The sequence below is a fragment of the Carassius gibelio genome, chromosome B19 (assembly GCF_023724105.1).
Source record: "Carassius gibelio isolate Cgi1373 ecotype wild population from Czech Republic chromosome B19, carGib1.2-hapl.c, whole genome shotgun sequence".
Taxonomy (NCBI): domain Eukaryota; kingdom Metazoa; phylum Chordata; class Actinopteri; order Cypriniformes; family Cyprinidae; genus Carassius; species Carassius gibelio.
The window spans coordinates 37379991-37398446 of NC_068414.1; the positions used below are offsets into that span (position 1 = coordinate 37379991).

Consider the following 18456-nt stretch of genomic DNA (forward strand, 5'->3'; position numbering starts at 1 on the left):
CATGGGCTCCACACTGTCTGCTCCCTGGGCATATTTGCAAAAACACGGCTGGCCCTGAATGGGCATCCCAGCATCACGTGAAATCTTACGGAGCTGATCAGTAAATGCCCTAGAGAAAACAAACAAAGGATTAGACCATTTAAGGGTCTGAACTTTTTTGTTAAATATAATTCCCCCAAATACAAACAACTTCTCCAGATCCAGGCCAAAGCTGCCTTACTTCAGAAGAAGTTCTGTACACTGCCTCTGCGGGGCAAAGCAGGCAATAGCCCACACTTTGATCTCAATCCCTGTGTGGAACTGCTTGTTCCTCATGTCCCACACACCCTGGACTGGGGTTGCTATTGCTTTGTTCTGAAAAAGCCAGAAAGACACCACCAAATTAGAAAGACACATCCAGAATGGGATTCAGCCACAAGGTCAGCAAGACAAAAATCAAGTTGATCAGGACAGGTTCCTACCCTTCCACCATAGAGAATTGAAGGTGCCTGAAGGACCCGACCATTGACCTCAGTCATCTCGTCTCGAACCAGAACTCCAAACTCACGCACATAAGGATCTGTGTTGAAGTTGGCACTTCTCATCTGTCACAACAAAATGAAAATCCATCATGAGGTGTGGATGAGATTTAGAAGACTGAAAACATACAGAGAGTTGCACATACCAGTTTGCTGATCTCATCCTGGCGATCAGGCGCAGACCTGGCTGTGGCACGTATCATAGTGGAGGTCTGGTTGTCTGTCAGTTTTTTGATGCATCTCTGTCCGGCTACTATGTTACAGACCTGAATTAAAAGAAAAAGAAAAAAGTTAATAAAGTTAATGACATTCAGAGAAATCAAATGAGAGATGGGTGGAAAAAAGTAAGCGTAAGATGTGGTCTTGACCAACCTCCAATGGAAGGTAAGTGTGTTTTTGCTCCTGACCAACTTGTAAACATGGGAGATGTGGATATCGCAGCACCAGTTTGTACTTATCCTTAAAGTACTGGGCGACAGTGCATTCAATAGTCTGACCATTCTCTTGCTGTAAGGGAAACCTGGAGGCAAGCAAAATACATCTTTAAAACATTAGCCTATGACACTGCATCACCACAATGAGGAATATAAAATGGAATGGCATTCAAACAGAAAGACCTCAATAAAGTAAAAAAAAAAAATGCTTTGTGAAAGATCTTACGTTTGATGGCTGGCTGGTCTCCTAGTCACATTACACACCCTGTATTTTCTCTTCATCTGTCCACAGTGAGTGATTTCAACCTTCAATCCTGACAGATGAAAATAAAGCAGTGTTCAGAAAATCATAAAACAAATTCCATAAAAACCATTAGGGAAGTCACTAATTACAGTAATGAATCACCTTTGATTTCCTTGGTAAACTTCACTCTCTGGGAATCCGTTAAAGGCTTCTGTTGCTCTTCAATGCTTTTAAAATCCAAAACTTCACACATGAACTCAATCACAGGTTGAGCTTTGTAGAACGCAGTGGCAGACACTAAATATTAATATAACAAAACAAAGATTAGTGTAAGAAGTTTTCAAGAAACATTTATTAATCATATCATTGCACACTAACCATCAATGTTGAGCATCATCTTCCAGAGGGATGGTCGAACAGACTGATGGAAGCCAAACCAGACTTCTCTTCCTCCACCGAGGGGGTTGGAGCAGCCCTCAGAGGGAGTGAAGAATGAACGTCCGACTGGGGTGTACCTGCAGACACAACAATAATATTCTCTAAGATGGCACAGTGTGCAAAAAGATGAAGTTTGACGCCCTCTTATGGTGATTTATGAAAACAGAGTAAACAAAACACAGCCATTAACCTCATAGAGGGCAAATGTCTCATGACAACGTCCAGAGCCTGAATGGTCTCAAAAGGGATGTTTGGTAGCCGTCCAGTCAGTGCTTCATGTAGAGCTTGCAGACTCACACAGGACATCCATTTGATAGCTACTTTAAAACTCCTGTCTTTTCCCTCACCTGGAATTGTGACCTCCAGTTCCACCTAAAAGAGCAGTTCGGGACATCAGTATGACTTTGATGTAGCATTTTGAGAAGGTACAGACTACAGAGTAACAGCTTAACATATTTCACTAACTGCTTTATCAAACATAAACATCATTAAGCCAACGCAGACTTTAATATGATTTTATTAGTGCATACTTTTTCTCTTCCAATGGGTAAAGGCATGGCAGTGTAGAGATTCTTCCTTCCATCATACACAGGCTTTCGATCTCCAAAGATTTGCGTCTTAAAGTGCTGGACCATGTGCTCAACAATTTCACTACCAAAAAAAAGTAAGTATGAATCTCCTTCCAAACAATTAGTTGAAACTCCAAGTTTCAGTCAAAAGATGTTACCGGTTTACTCTCCGTGGGCATTTCTCGGGCTTTATATCTATGTCGTAATGGTACACCTCCAACTTGGGTATTTCCATTTCAAAGAAGTTGGCCTGAAGCTTGATTGTCCGACCCATTGTGCCAAAGTCTGGCCGTTGAGGTGGTTTGAAGACATACTCTTGTGCCGGAGGAGACAGGGGAGCTATGGGACACACAAAGTGTTAATTTTTTTAAACATTAATTAGAAACACAAACGTTTTGGCCAGATCTATTATTTTAAGATAGAAATTTAAATTTTTAGTTCTGAGCAACTTGTTAATTAAAAAATGGTAATCCAAAAGAATAGATTTACAGATTTTACATTTCTTCAGATGAATGCATTGTGCCCAATTTTATTTTTTACAGTGTGATGCTGTTTAAAGGTGCCATAGAATGCATTGATGCAATATTTTAAATTGTTCTCCGATGTCCCTAGAGAGTTTTCTCTCAAAATACCCCACATATAATGTTTTATAGCTTGTTGAAATTGCCACTTTTAGGGCAATGTAGTGCTGTTTTTGTGTTTGTCCCCTTTAAATTAAGATGAGCTGGTGCTCCCGCCTCCCTTGCAGAGCTTCAAGAGCACATGCTGGCGGGCATACCACCGGTGTTACGGTTTAACTGGTGGTGACCTTGATACTGAACTCGCATTGCTTCCAAATGCAATTTTTAACTACCACATTCCTATTCATGATCATTCTGGTAGCACGTGAAGGCAGCATTAGTGAAAACAGGCACTTTTCCACTACACAATACCAGCTCACCTTGACTCAACTTTGTTTGGTTTTCCACTGTGTAAAAGTTGTACCTGTACCTGCTTCCAGATACTTTTTTTCGTATCACCTCCGGCGAGGTTCTGAGCAAGCTGGGGCGATACTGAAATGTGACGTGAAAACACAGCAGACTGCTGATTGGTCAGAGAGAATTATCACTATTCACTGCGTCATCATTGCACGCACCAGACGGAGTATCCTGAATAACCATGTCATTATTAAATAGTTTTGCTGCCCTCAGCCTCTCCTGAAACAACGTTTGTCTTCTTGCTGTGAGAAACAGCCAAATCCCAAGGATCAAAACAGCATACACTCGATTTCCGCCATTGTCCTGTGTGTGGGTAGCGGGTGTGTGTCACGTAGAAGTTAACGTCACGGCAGTTTCCTGCGTCATCGCTATGATGACCAGGTTCTATTGTGGAGGTACTATCTGCAAAGGAAAATGAAGCAAAAAGCGAACCGAGCTGAGGCGAGGCAAGGCGAGGCGAGTCGAGTCAAGTCGAGCTGGTACTGGTAATGGAAAAGCGCCAAATGGTAGCTTTAGCAACATAGCCTTACAGAGAGCCAAAAAACTCTTTTGGAGAACAATACATGAGGCTTGATGCTTACTTTGTCTAGAGTCTGGACGTTTGTGCACAAAGTTTTGGTATTGATCACTGTTTCAGAAGTAATCTTTGCACATCTCCAGTACTGAACTGACCTTCGTTTGTGAGGCAGTCCAGCATAAAATGTTAGCACAAACGTATAGTACTCTTCCAGTTTTTTTCCAGGACATTTCCTTCAAAAATGAAATTTAACCACTTTGTCCTCAGAGGTCTATGTTCATTGTACCTGCCGCAGCTACAGCAAGAAAACAGTAATGACGGACTGCTCCTTCTCACTCAGGGCTATGTATATGCTAATAGAGCAGAGAGTGTCACAAATGGGCGGGACTTTCCCAACTATGACATCATAGTAGTGAGAAACCTGAAACTGCACATGTGGAGAGACTGTTTATGATTTATTGGGATTATAAAACAATGAGTGGGTGGATTTTTAACATCATAGGCTGTTTTTTTTCACACACTGCGGCCACACAACTGTGTTCAAACACCTTATAAGTGATTTTTGCATTCTATGGCACCTTTAAGTAATAAACTATCTACTACTGTACTAACCCAACAGCAGGCAAAAAAATGAAAAATACTATACAACACTGAAGGTTTAGAAAAAAAAACAGTGTGTTAAAACAAAGCTTTTAAAAGTAAATTAAGTTGAGAGATAATCATTCCCTCGGATTAAAGCTTTAACTAAACATTTCAAGCAACTTGATAAACAGTACTGAAAATATATGCTGGACTGTCAACAGGCCAGTTTAGTCTGGGCTGCTTACCAGAAACATCTGACCCTGAAGACTGATGTCCCTGACACAGCTCAGCAGCTAGAAAAGACACAATAACTGGATTATTTTAAACAAACCTCTACATTAGTGATCATGTGCAGAAACATACGAAAACCAAAAGGTTTCCAGTTCAAAGCCAGATTAGCACTGTAAAATTACACTTTGATTATAAAATCACATTAAAGCAGTTCATTTTGGTCAGTAATATCCATCAGATTTAGTTTTTTTTTTTTTTTTACCCAAATGTCTACCGTACAATAAAATTGGGTCACAGGGTTGGTTGATTTCTGAAAAAGAGGTCAAGTTAATGCAACCTTGTTAAATGTGTGAAAAACTGTTGATGTAAAAGGAGGCTGTGGGTATCTGAAGTCTTTCGCTGACAGATTCCTTGAACTGTCTCACACCATCTTATCAACCCTAAAAACACTACACGGCAGGAAGATACTAGGGAAATGAACCCATCCCACTGTGCAACAGGCATTTTACCTCCTTATCACCAACACCACACAAGCAACTCAACAACCTGCCAAATTCTCCCACACACACACACACATTCAAGTACCAGGATGTCTTTTCATTGAACTACAGCAACTGCTTTTCTTTATATCACGATTTAAGAAACGTCACAAATACCAACAGGGCTCTAACGTATATAATACAACACTCTTCACTTTATGAAACAAAGTGTCCACACTTTACAATAGGGTCCCATTTGTTAACATTAAGCACTGGCTAAGATAATCTAACAATTATATTTCTTACAGCATTTATTAACGTCTGATAATAAAACGATTGTTATGTTAGTTTTTTTGCGCAATAACGCATGTTAACAAGTTAAACTTTTGACTTTAAAACTGTATTAGCACGCTTCAAGTCACAACATGTCATAAAAGCAGTGTTCATTTTTAGTTCATGTGCAGTAATGCAGTAAACTAAACGGTTCTTTGTTTTCAGGTGTTACCAACTAAGTTTATCACTTGAACAAAACGTTCTGTAGTTTTACTGTTTCTTAAAATGTGTGAAACGCGTTTTTTGGAATTTCAATACTTCTTACTGAAATGTAATGAAGATGCATAACGCACTAAAACTAACTGTCATAAACTCCAATAATAATTTTGTATCCGTGATTTAGATATACACAGTCAACTTTAGCTGAACATTGCAACTGTGCAATAATACATAACAAAAAGTTACAACTCGACCGAAAACATACAACATTTAGAAGTAGAACAATTAACAATTTATTAACTAGAACGTTAGTTAGTAGCTTTTAGCACATGACTAGCTGGATAAAGTCAAACTGGTGCCTAACTACCAACGTTAAAACATCTAAAACTCACACTATACAATTAGACCAACACCTCTAACCTACGCTAATATCCCGAAACCTGAAATAGTAAGAATGTTTGATTTTTTAACTTTTTAAAATTGACGAGGATAAAAGTTTAACCAGACGCTGTGAATTCAAAAGCCAGCGGCCAGGTCAACAAGCTTAGCTAGCAGGCTAACAATAACAATGGGCCTACAAAACAAACATTCGACGGAGATGGGGGGGAAACACTTCAGAACTATAATCTAAAACATTATTTGAACATTTATGTCATGTACAGCCGAACGCCGTTAACGAAAATTTTATCTTTATCAAAAACACCACACTTATTCAGTTAGCATTTCGTCGCTAGCACGCTCGCTAGTCATAATAATACTCACCACCAGCTGCTCCAATGGGATACATTTTAAACGCTTTCTGCACCAAAACTCAATCGCAGACAAATACTTTTTGCTTTTCTGGTGCCACGTAACACATGCGGTAACGGGGGAAATTAATTTTAATTTAAGACAGCATCGATATAAAGGAGAAAGCTGGGATTAATGAGCGCGCTGAGTTAGTGGAGCACGAGAGCTCTGAGTGGCCCCATCCCATCCCCCCTCACAGCACGAGCGCGTATTTACCAGACACTCACACACTCTCACTGCTTCAAAGCTAGAGGAAACCGACACTAACATATGTGTGAGGTATATCAGCGTCGACTTATGCTTTATTTAATGTATTTTATTCAAAATTACCAAGAGCAGTACTAAAACATTCATTAAATAAACATCTAACTAACGCTGGCGGTCATGATACGTCATTTCCGGCTTTGTTTAGAAGCTATTTTTAAATAATTTAGAGGCATATTGAAATGTAAAAGGTTTATGATATATTTATTTTGTTATATTTATATATTTTATTTTAGTTACTTCTCGTAGTTGTGTTATTCTGTTGTATCACACATGTTTGTTTTTTGTTTTTGCTCCTACATATTAAATAAGGGAGATTTGTTTCAAATAAGGGTTTTTATCATTTGATTAAGCATTTAAATATTATTTTATTTTTATAATATTATTAAAATATACCTTATATATAAAACGTACTCTATTAACTATGGAGACATATTGAGTTTGGAAACATTTGCTAATTGTAGTCATTAAAATGATTAATTTGCTTTTGGTTGAACTATACACTGTTTTTTTTCATACTTTTTTTTGGGGGGGGGGGGGGGGCAGAATAATAAATTAGATTGTAAAGAATCATATTTTATTCGTGTGATCAGTCAAACCTATTGGGTATCAAACGTTAACCTAACCACTAACCTTGATTTATTACTAGACTGACTATTTTTCATTAGTGAAACAGGTTAGACATTTTTCCTCATCATTAATGACTAGTCAACACCTGCATTAATGCACTGTTACAGTGGCCATGTATTGTCTTTTTAGAAAATGGATAACAGATGTAAAGAAACTTGGACTACTATGAGTCTCCATGACTTATCTCCACTTGGTGGCACCATTTCGCCACTATTGCTGACTACATCACTTAACGCTTGCTTGACGACTTTTCATTAACACTTAAGCAACAATAATAGTACGAACTAGCAAAATCCTGAGTCGTTAAATTATATTGTACATATCAAGGTTTGTGTCAGTATAAAATCAGTCACACTAAAGTTCTGTAAGTAGGCCTTTATATGCAATGTTGCTGCCATAAATTGTCCTCAAGCACCCGCTACTAAACAGAGATGGACATTTAATCATATGATTTGATTTAGTGTTGAATGATAAATTACTGTAATCTGAAAAATTGCATTTGCTGGTTACACTTATGCACATTAATATGTAGATTAGCACAGACACAAACAGAAAACTGAGATTTCAATAGAATAGCCTATACAAAAATAAAAAAAAAACAAAAAATAAAATTAAACTGTTTAGTCCTATAAATAAACAAAACAATATCTGGATATGTAATGGTATCTGCCTTTAAAGTAAAACATATTTAAGGAATCAGACATTTCTGTTGGATGGTGAGAGGTAGATTTACATGGAATAGATCACCAGCCGTCTTCTTTTCTTGAGTGACTTTTATCAAATAATAATCAATTTCCTTTCAATTTGTTTGTAAACATAACATAAATGCCTCTATTAATTATTTTTTGTTGTTGTTGTTCTTCTGAAACTGGTTGAACGAGTTGGGGAGTAACTGCCGTCTGCTGCGCTCCTTGGCCAATGGCACTAGATCCTCCCTGCAGTGCGTAACAGCGCAATTTAGGATTTAACCAAGTCTTTGCTGCGGGGCTTAAAGCAGTCTTCAAGAGAGACGCTTGACGCTTGCACACACAATGTTAGTGTAGACTCTGTGGACCCCTATAGAGTTAGACTGCCTTTTTACTTTGTCTTATCCAAACTATGACTGGAGTATTCGACAGAAGGATTCCGAGCATCAAATCTGCAGATTTTCAAAACGCTTTTCAGCTCTCCACGATGCATCATCCGTCTCAGGAATCTCCAACCATGCCGGAGTCGACAGCCACGGATTCTGGCTATTACAGCCCTGCTGGAGGAGTTCATCATGGCTATTGTTCACCGAACTCGGGCACGTATGGGAAACCTCTTAATGCCTATCAGTACCAATACCACGGAGTCAATGGATCTTCTGGAAATTACTCTGCAAAATCCTACCCTGATTACGGCTCCTACTCCACAGCATATCACCAGTATGCCGGAACATATAATAGGGTGCAGTCACAACCAAGCCCACAAGGTCAGTTATTATAGTCTATAATATATTCAATTATTTATTAATAATATTATTTGTATTATTCATTCTACTATTACTACTAGGTTGTAGTAATGTATAATACACAATAAACATTATCATGGTTGAGCATTATTGTTGAACATATTGTAAAACCAGTGTATTACAGTTGTTTCTTATTATAAGGTTTGAAATTTGTAACCAGTTTGGACAACATTTTAAGCTGTTGCAGCATTGCTCCTAATTCGAAATGGGTTCTTTAACGATTTCCTGTGTTTTATTTTTACATAGCCTATGCAAAACAGTGCATGCATTAAAAAGATAGATTGTGTAGAAATAAGAGCTTTTAAAATACGTAAAGATTTAAGAAATTATTCTCTGACAATTAAAAGTCTCAATGACTCTGTGAGTAGCAATTTGAAAGCACTGCGACGCTTGGCATAAATCACTGCAAGAATAATCTACAAACAATCGAGAGAGTGCTTTTCTATCCCCATGTATTTATCTATTTTGTTTTTTTGTTCACCCGTTAGAAAAAGAAACAGCCGAGCCCGAAGTGAGGATGGTCAACGGTAAACCCAAGAAAGTCCGGAAGCCCCGCACCATCTACTCCAGTTTCCAGCTCGCGGCTCTGCAGAGAAGGTTTCAGAACACGCAGTACCTCGCGCTTCCAGAGAGAGCCGAGCTCGCCGCATCGCTGGGGCTCACACAGACACAGGTTCGATCCTATTTTTATCAAATGTTTTATTATAATGTATTTTATTTAATACTCATATAATAAAAGGGCTATATACTTTAAATTAAAATATTAATATGAGCTCGCGCCAACTTTGGGAATCAAACAAGCGCTTGTTTGAGGCTATTTTAAGGCTGTTGAAATAATAAACGATGTTAACGACATTATAAAATATAGTTTTTATTAAGAAGTATAACTCTCACAGGAACAGCCATAATGCTTTATTAAGGAATTCGCCCTCAGAATCTCATAAAACCTTTTGTTTCTTCACAGGTGAAAATTTGGTTCCAGAATAAGAGATCGAAACTAAAGAAGATCATGAAAAACGGCGAGCTGCCTCCAGAACACAGTCCGAGCTCTAGCGACCCGATGGCGTGTAATTCCCCGCAGTCTCCCGCGGTCTGGGACTCACAGGGTCCTCAGAGACCTCACCATCAGCCGCAAAATATCATCACACCGGCATCCACGTTTCTGGAAAGCGCCAGCTCATCCTGGTATTCCTCTACCGGGGCAATGAATTCTCACCTTCAGGCACCCGGCACGTTACAGCACTCGTTGGCACTCGGATCAGGAACGTTGTACTGAAATTGGTTTATTATTTTATTGTATACTGGACTGGTGTTAACTTTTTTTTTTTTTTTTTTTTGAGGAATATGCAATGTACCGATACTGCAGTCCTAGAAGAACGTGTATAATGTGTAAATTGTGTGCATGTAATTTATTGCATTTGGAAGAATTATTAAATGTTTTAAATGGACAATGGACCCAAACATTCTGAATGGTGCCTTGAATTTTGACCTCAACGCGTACATCCGACGATATGCCAAAACATTAAGGACAACCCCAAATAAATGTGTTTTTACTTTAATTATCAAACATTTTGTCGTCTTTAAGTTAATTTGTAACTCAAGACAGATCAATGCACCGAATCCTTTTTTTTTTCTTCTTTTTTTTTTTTTTTGCTTCAGAGCCTTTGTGATATTTAGTTTGCTGGAAATTTCTGTGACTGCTAAAGGTACTTTAACTTTGCAGGCCTAAAAAAAAATTGCTAAATGGAATTTGAGAAAACAATAATAATGTAGCTATTAACATTTTGGGATCGTTTTTTCAGGTCTGAGTCACTATTTAATTGCGAAGAAATAGATAACTTTTATATAATTCACAAAAAAAATATTTGCTACGGATTTGGTCTTCAGTTAATTAAATGAAAATGTAACATTTTAACTGAACTAAATGTAACATTATTATTATTATTATTAGGCTATTATTATTAATATATTAGCTAATTCCAAATACATTTGAGATGTTTTTACGTTAGTAGAACTGAATATCTGAACTTTATCTTGATTAAAACCACCCCTGATGAACGAAAAATTTGGTCTGGCAAACAGTGTACTCTTCCTTGCTGTCTCTGTGTTCCTTACAATTAGTAGCTTTGAATTGTAGTGAGGAGGCGAAGGGACGGCGCGGAGATCTGAGGCAGTCCGCATGCCTGTGGAGGCAACCCGGCTCCAGCGACCACAACCCAGCCCTGACAGGTCCTCCTCCAGGAGAAATGCTGAACATCTCATTAAAGCCAGTGCTAACATTTCTACAGCTAAATGTCACGATAAAAAAAAAAGGACTAGGGCATGGCTTAACTTGAGATTTTCTTTGTTGACTATGGAGTTGATAATATTGTAGGCCTATAACCAAAAGAATAATAATAAAACATCAGTCCCGTCGACTGGCAATATTTCCTCACAAATCTTCAGTGAGCGTTTCAGTGTTCAAAATACACAAGCTCAAGTTCATTCGTAAAATAATAATAATAATAGTAATCAAATTTAATTAATATAGGCTAACTGGAGATTCCTCATTACCCCTTTTCCCCATAACACCATAACAGAACTGGTATTTGCGATGTTTTGAACATAAAAATAATGGTTACCATAACTATAAAACAATAAAGTAGCCTAAATCGCTACACACGCTATAAGCCTATTGTTTATGGTTTTATTTGAAAGCCTAGATAAACACCTCGACGTGACTAATATACCCAAAGCCATGACACGATTATGAGAATAACGTAGTATGTACTAATAGGCTTATGCATTTTGTTTATATACCTCACACCCCTCCCCACACGCACACGCTTACGTACGCAGACCTTGCGTTCACGCTCAAAACACACACACACACACAAACCAGCAACTCCAACTTTGCCTCTCTTTCTATTTCACATACACAAACACGCTATATCCCATACTATTATATCGAGAGCCTTGTTAAATTCCAACTGAATATTTTCCACTCAACGATTTCACTCCAAACCGTGTATAAATAATGACAGTTAGCTTTACTGGACACCCTCAACTGTAACACTCAACAATAATTATACTTCCACCAGGATTAGCTCCATTATCATAATCTGGACATTTACAATTATCTATAATTTGCAAAGATGCGCCTGGTTCTTGATTGCAGAAGGTTTTTTCCCTGGCTCACCATCACTAAACAGTGACAGTAATAACGGCTAATTTTGCAGGCAATATATAAGAGGTGTCGGGGTGTGCAAACACTTCCACACCTGGATTTGCTTACTCAACACAAGCGGAACACAGGAGCGTCCGCTTTCACAACGGTATCTTTATTGAAACACAGAAACCAGACATTTTGATCCATGCCAAACAATAAATTTATCGAAGGTAAGTGTTGTTCTATCACCGTGTTGTTTTGTTGTTGGCTGGTCTGAGTGTCGCTGATGGATGGGCATTGTTATTTATGATCTTTAGTTCGACCTGTGAAAGAAAGCCAGACTATTTTACAGGCAAATGTGTGACATGAACGCTGGGATGTAGTAAACCGGTCACGATTTATATTAGTGATTTATCTCTCCATTTTTTCACGTGCGCGCACACACATTCTTGAGCTATATTTAGCCTAATAGAGTTCGCTCACAATTAGGTTAGGTTAATTCTCAGTATTGTTATCTTCGTTCATTTCGGTATCATCTGCAGTGTGTCTGATCGTGTCTCTGTCTGTCTGTCCGTGTCTGTGTCTATCACAAACATATTTGGTTTTTATTATAACGCGTAATCAGTTGTGATTCATTCAAAAAAAGATTTCGGCCTAGATGAAGTATTTTAGGTTGCAGAAAACTCAGGGTATCTTCTGAAGACATTTCTGTGTGCATACTGAAACGAATGACAAGCGTGTTTCTATTTCAACATATAGGCTATAGCCTACGTTATGTTTCTAAAGGCAGAGCAAATATTTAAATGAACCATCCCAATCCGCTCGTGAGGGAACCTTTTTAGAAAATCAAGCCTCATTCTCTGCGACTGGGGCATCCACGATTTGACAGCTGCAGGGGCTTCTCGTCTCCCTATTCAACATTGTAATTTTAGATAATATCCCAAGCGTTCACTCTCCTCGGCAATTTGTACATGAATAACCGAATAATTTCATCTTTTGTTTAGTCTTTGCCACTTCAAATCCAAATAAAGATGCCTTTTAGTATTAAAAGTGGTAGAAAATTACAGGTAATTATCTTTGACGGTAAAAACGCTGTAATCAGCGGGCTACATCAAAAATTACCCTAATTATGTCTGCATTTATGAGAATGAAAAAAAAAACGCTCTCTTGGATAAAACCCATAAATTGTCCCAAATATCTCGTTCATATTGAAGGAGACTGCAGCTGGATGCTTTGTTCAGGATCGATCCTGTGGCGAAAGGCATTCAGCGTCTCGCAGATCAAGGCAGACAGAAAGGGGGAAAACATTTAGTCAATACCTTAATAATTGAGCTAGAGAATGACAAGATGGACAAGATGCAGCTCTATTCTGTAGGAAAAACACTTTGAGAAACAACCAGGTCGGGTAAGCTACTTTGCTATTGCTTCAGATATCTTTCCAGCATTATATAATATGTCATAATGTGTAGGTGACCATTTACATATTACTGTGCAAGTCGTTTTTAAGTCCTAATTTTATATGTTTATAAATGTTTCATAAAGCAATTATTTATTAAATGCAGATTATTCCAATAATCAAATTAATAACAGATTCTAAAAATATTTTCATAATGTCTCCAAAAGAAAGAAATGGCACGACACGATACCTTAAGTCATGTTTACTCCATTTATGACAAAACATTAAAAAAAAATGTACCAACTAAAATCGGACAATATATTTACAATCAAATCGCTTGCATTTGCATGATCAGAAACATCTACCCATGAGGTTTGAGTTCGTTTTCAAACGCGACTCAAGCGCGTGCGTGCGCGTGTGATGTGACAAAACGTTTAGCTTCCTGTTCCGATTTCATGTTGGCGATGAATGTTTGATTAGAGTCAAACGTGAGAACAGATTTTTTTTTAATCAATCTGTTTTTGATGCTACCGACAGTTAGTTCCATCGTTGATCTTCAAACACCACATGTCTTCATCCTTCAAAAAGAAATCGTCCTCTTAATAGGCCAGAATAGGTCTCTATTAAGGATGTTAAGCCGATGACAATGTGCGTCCTAGCGCACGTGAACAGGGCGAAGACAAGATGTCAACATCAAGGCCTCCGTCCTAAAAAGAGCTAGTTGCCTATCTCTGCATGGCGTCCTGATGAGGTGAAGAGTACCAGTGTGAGTAACCGGGCATGTAGCTGTTGGCAGACATGTTTACTCCTTTAGAGGAGGCTGAGACGTCCCAGATAGGAGGAATGGCTGGAGAGCGCGGGGACAAGGCGATGGAGCCGGGCAAAGGGTCACTCTCGTGAGGGTTACCGCCTTGTTTTAACAACTTCTTGAACTTGGACCTTTTGTTTTGAAACCATATCTTTACCTGAAAAACAAATGAAAAATGTAGGTTGCTAAATTGTTAAGTGTAGGTGATGTCTAATTTAGTGTAACATGAGATTTTTTTTGTCAGGGTTAAAAACAAACAAATGTATTATACAGCCTAGTTCCAAAACACTATTATTCCATTGTTATTATCAATAACAACAATCAAGATATAATACTCAACCTAAATGAGAAGGACAATATGCTAATAATGCAAATGAGTCCACATCTCACCTGTGTCTGCGTGAGCCCGAGAGAGGCAGCCAGCTCCGCGCGCTCTGGTAGCGCCAGGTATTGAGTCTGCTGGAAACGGTGATTTAGTGCCTGGAGCTGCAAACTGGAATAAATCGTCCTCGGTTTTCTGATCTTTTTGCCTTTTCCGTTGAAACGTATTTCTCCATTTTCAATCACTGTTGTTTTCTGCTGTTCTGAAAAGGGTGAATATTGTGGAATGATTCCCGCACATAAATATGTATAAGTCTGTACAAAATTTAGTTTTTTTTTTTACAAACACAAATAGTCTGTAATGTTCACTCAAGCACTCTATAGCATAATTACATTGTCTGTCATATTTAGGAAATTGCATGTAGTGACACGTCAAGACGGAGACAATTAGATGCTAATTATAATTTGCAATGGTGGGTAGAATCACTGAAGGAACGCAATAAATCATTTTGAGGAGAACACCGTTATCGCTGACATAGGACGGGCAAAATTAGGCGAGAACAAAAGAGAACGGGTAAGGTGCTTTAAAATATGAACTTGCAGTGTAAGTCTTTGTTACATTTTATCGAAGTACAGTTTAGCAATGTAAACGGAGCTGTATGTTTACGCGTGCAAATACGCTTACCTGTGGCGTCTAACCTGGTCTGTGCTCCGCTGGCGTTACTGTGGTAGGACGACAGGTATGGACTGTGGTGGGGATGGCTTACATAGGAGTAAGGTAGCGACCTGTTATAGGAGTTCGAGCCGGAGTACGGAGAGCTGTCGTGCTGATGATGATGATGAGATCCGGAATGAAGACAGTGGAGCGGATAATGGCTGGCGGCCATCGACGGGGAGCTCTGTTGTGAGTGCGACTGCTGTCCAAACTCCATGAAAGCAGATTTTGACGAGTCTTGAGCCTCCAGACCGTCAGCCATTGTAGTCATGGTCATCATCAAATTTTCTGCTTTGAGAGCACTTACCCCCTATCTCTGAAGTCCAAATGAGTCCTTTCGTTGTGTTCGTTTCTTTCTCTCCGTGGTTAGGAGATATTGCGTTATTACCGCCACAATTTATCCTTTTTTTGTCCTGTAATTCTCACGCGGTATGGTGGAAGGTGGGCTTGAGTAAAGGCAGAGATTTTAAGGTGGATTCTGTTAAATTTGAGTCCTTGCTTCCAGACTTGATGCAGCCACTACAAGTAAAATGGTTTGTCTCCAAAGGGCAGCGCCTTCCGATTGGTCATTCAACCTAACGTCATCAGTTCTCTGCTTTAGCTGAGACTTCACAGCGAGTTAACCTACCTTAACAGCTCCCACCGTAGCCATAACCATGTGGAGAATAATAATACTGGGATATCCCTCTGATATTCACTAAATTCCCACTCAGATACGCGACTCCGGAGACAATGTCACGCGCTGCCATCGAAGTAATTAATCGCGTGGTTCGTAATCGCGGCAGAGGTGCCAAATGACGCTTAGCCTACAAACTGCGCAAACACTGAATGCATCGAATCGATAGAATACGATACAGGACAGCGACTTCATTGACTTACGCACACCTACAAAGTCACTTCATGGACATTAAATGCATTTAGCCTAAAACAGCAGAATTTACAATAACATAAGATAAAAGCAGAACACAAATAAAACCACCCAGGACAACACTTAAATAAACAGGGTGTGATTTACAGTATAGAAAAAATATATATATTAGGCCTAGGTGAAAATACGCAATGCCAAAATAGAAAAAAACATAGTTGTAAGCGTCTTCAGAGAGGATTCACGTGAACTACTAAACATGCCAGATATGTTCTGGTTTAATTAAGCTCCATTCACTGAAAGGCCCGGGTTAGTGACAGTCTTTCCTTGTAGTAATCACGAGCCAGTCACAGTTGAAAATATATGCAAATTACGAGTGCAGTTTGTGGTTTGGCAAATCGCGATCACATTATAAACCACGATGTAAATATACCCTACAACTGCAAGGCTTTCTTCATTCTCATCTCACTCAATTTTTATTTTATAGACAACGAGTTTCCTCATGATATGGCAGAAATTTATTTCAAATGGTAATGAAAAAGCAATTATGGTCGCAATCAGTTATATTCAAATCCTCTTTGATTATCCGTTACACTGTATTAAGACAGGCGCAATAAAATTAAGAACAATTCGTCCGTAATGATTATGGACCTTGTTTATTTTGGGAGGTGGATTAAAAGTGGATATAGCATAAATTATCCGCTAATTATACACCAGTGTCGCCTCAATTATCCTCTTATCAAAAATGGTAGCCCTAAATGCAGCATTTAGTTTCAATTTTCTCCCTTTCTGTAACAAGAACAGCGTACCTTGCTATTATTACTAGGGATGTTATTTACTTTGCCGGATTTAAGAGTGCACAAGCGGCGTAGATAACCATTTTCCATGCTGGACTGAACTTGGGAGAGAAAGAAAGGCAGCTGGTCTCTAAAGCTTCCGGATTTCTTCTTGTAGTCAAGATATCAAACATTCTGATTTGAAAATAATTTTGCCAGGTAAGAGGAAACCTGGAGCGTTAATTCTTTCGTTTGAAGAATAATATTTACTGAATGTGAGTGTTTTTGTTTCTTATATATATATATATATATATATATATATATATATATATATATATATATATATATATATATATATATATATATATATATATATATATATGAAGAGTTCAGATGCAAAAGCCTCTAAATGCCATCTGAAATTTTCATCTAAAATTTAGATTTTTATCAGGCTCCTATATTTATTTTCAGTTATTTCACTTTAATAGTCTGGCAAAGGACCTGCACATTGCCATTAAAGTAAAATGACTCAACCTAAGCATAGGAGCTTGATAAAAATCCTAATTTTAGATGAAAATTTCAGATGGCATTTAGAGGCTTTTGCATCTGAACTCTTCATATATATATATATATATATATATATATATATATATATATCTGCCACAATTGCATAAATGCAACTGTCAAATGAGTTAACAGTGGTGATCAGGAATTTGATTGATTATTTCTGCTGCATGACCAGTGTGAAAATGTTTGTCAAACGAGAGCGAAACCAGAGACATATAGTCATGGCATGGTACAAACAAATCTTCCAATTATGCTTTCTTGCTAGAATATTAAGTGCAAATTGATCGAGACTTCATGGTTTGGTACCTTTGCTACCTGTGTTGACAGTTTACCTTTGACAAATTGAGGACATATCTAGAATATATTGATCTATTAAATGATTTGCTAAAAGCTGACAAAATTCTGCATCAGGCCAGTGAATCGGTTTCAGCATATTGTAGACAGGCTCCGTATGTCAATTAAAATCAAATGAATTTACCTGCTGCTGAATTATCTTAAATGGTTTTGTGTTGTAGAAATTGTATTCCAGTAAATAATGCGCAGAAATAGAAAAATTAAAATATGAATAAAACATGAGTTCCTTTGAGTTAGTTTGTGAACACCATAAACATTTAGTTACAAGTTAAAAATGGAAGTAAAATAGTAAAATCACAAATATTTTGTTGGGCACAAAAAATTATATTTGAATAAAAAAAAAAAAAAATAATAGTAATAATTTCTGTATTATAAAGGTGAAACCAAACTTGTCTTTAGTAGATATTGCTGAAAAATTAAATGTATTTAATTTTTATTTAAATTATATCATTTTTAAAAATGTGAACCATAATGTAAATAATAATTAAACTTATTTTATTCTTATTATTATTATCGGGAATATAATCATAGCAAAGCATGCATGCAAATCCATAAGCATCATATTACAAATCTGCCAAAAAGACAGAGGAAGAGAGGGATCTGTGTGGACATGCCAGCGCTCGAGTGCATCCATGCAGCCTTATCTGAGCCTTAACACAAAACTAGTTCGAAATGGAATCGTCTTCATTCCGATAGCGCGCCGGAACTTGATGTCTTTCGTCCGAACAGACATATTGACCAGCTCGGATGGAAAGACACCGTCTTGAATGTACAGACTTGCCAGTCCAGCAGAGGCGGCTGAACGGGTCTGCTCTCCCGAACTCAAGCCCATCGGCTGTACACAGACTCG

General features: G+C 38.0%; 3 protein-coding genes across 3 annotated transcripts; 1 reads left to right on the plus strand and 2 right to left on the minus strand.

The window, feature by feature from the left end:
* Window positions 1-216: 216 nt before the first annotated feature.
* On the minus strand, window positions 217-6605 carry LOC127978600 (protein argonaute-2-like). The gene is made up of 12 exons (XM_052583370.1): window positions 6244-6605; window positions 4525-4572; window positions 2362-2542; window positions 2165-2285; window positions 1825-2006; window positions 1575-1711; window positions 1359-1493; window positions 1179-1266; window positions 891-1038; window positions 665-784; window positions 462-584; window positions 217-354 (listed from the first exon to the last, which is right to left on the minus strand). Exons 1-12 carry the CDS (start codon window positions 6266-6268, stop codon window positions 217-219), a joined length of 1446 nt encoding a protein of 481 aa, XP_052439330.1. The 5' UTR covers window positions 6269-6605.
* Window positions 6606-8033: 1428 nt separating this feature from the next.
* On the plus strand, window positions 8034-10507 carry LOC127979537 (homeobox protein Dlx5a). Its single transcript, XM_052585066.1, has 3 exons — window positions 8034-8617; window positions 9145-9329; window positions 9621-10507. The coding sequence occupies exons 1-3, from the start codon at window positions 8263-8265 to the stop codon at window positions 9930-9932; spliced, it is 852 nt and encodes a 283-aa protein (XP_052441026.1). The 5' UTR covers window positions 8034-8262; the 3' UTR covers window positions 9933-10507.
* Window positions 10508-13460: 2953 nt separating this feature from the next.
* LOC127979544 (homeobox protein Dlx6a-like) lies at window positions 13461-15892 on the minus strand. Its single transcript, XM_052585075.1, has 3 exons — window positions 15015-15892; window positions 14399-14592; window positions 13461-14165 (listed from the first exon to the last, which is right to left on the minus strand). The coding sequence occupies exons 1-3, from the start codon at window positions 15322-15324 to the stop codon at window positions 13926-13928; spliced, it is 744 nt and encodes a 247-aa protein (XP_052441035.1). The 5' UTR covers window positions 15325-15892; the 3' UTR covers window positions 13461-13925.
* Window positions 15893-18456: the final 2564 nt, after the last annotated feature.

What these genes read in the sequence shown, in the direction of transcription:
- LOC127978600 (XM_052583370.1), bottom strand. Translation starts at nt 6,268, where the DNA reads ATGTATCCCATTGGAGCAGCTGGTG. An exon ending in TGCCCACGGAGAGTAAACCG is followed by an intron (nt 2,286 to 2,361) that starts GTAACATCTTTT and finishes TTTTTTTGGTAG; the next exon opens with TGAAATTGTTGAGCACATGG. An exon ending in AGACCAGCCAGCCATCAAAC is followed by an intron (nt 1,039 to 1,178) that starts GTAAGATCTTTC and finishes GCTTGCCTCCAG; the next exon opens with GTTTCCCTTACAGCAAGAGA.
- LOC127979537 (XM_052585066.1), top strand. Translation starts at nt 8,263, where the DNA reads ATGACTGGAGTATTCGACAGAAGGATTCCGAGCATCAAATCTGCAGAT. An exon ending in GTCACAACCAAGCCCACAAG is followed by an intron (nt 8,618 to 9,144) that starts GTCAGTTATTAT and finishes TTCACCCGTTAG; the next exon opens with AAAAAGAAACAGCCGAGCCC. An exon ending in TGGGGCTCACACAGACACAG is followed by an intron (nt 9,330 to 9,620) that starts GTTCGATCCTAT and finishes GTTTCTTCACAG; the next exon opens with GTGAAAATTTGGTTCCAGAA.
- LOC127979544 (XM_052585075.1), bottom strand. Translation starts at nt 15,324, where the DNA reads ATGATGACCATGACTACAATGGCTGACGGTCTGGAGGCTCAAGACTCG. An exon ending in GACCAGGTTAGACGCCACAG is followed by an intron (nt 14,593 to 15,014) that starts GTAAGCGTATTT and finishes CACCCTTTTCAG; the next exon opens with AACAGCAGAAAACAACAGTG. An exon ending in TCGGGCTCACGCAGACACAG is followed by an intron (nt 14,166 to 14,398) that starts GTGAGATGTGGA and finishes TTTGTTTTTCAG; the next exon opens with GTAAAGATATGGTTTCAAAA.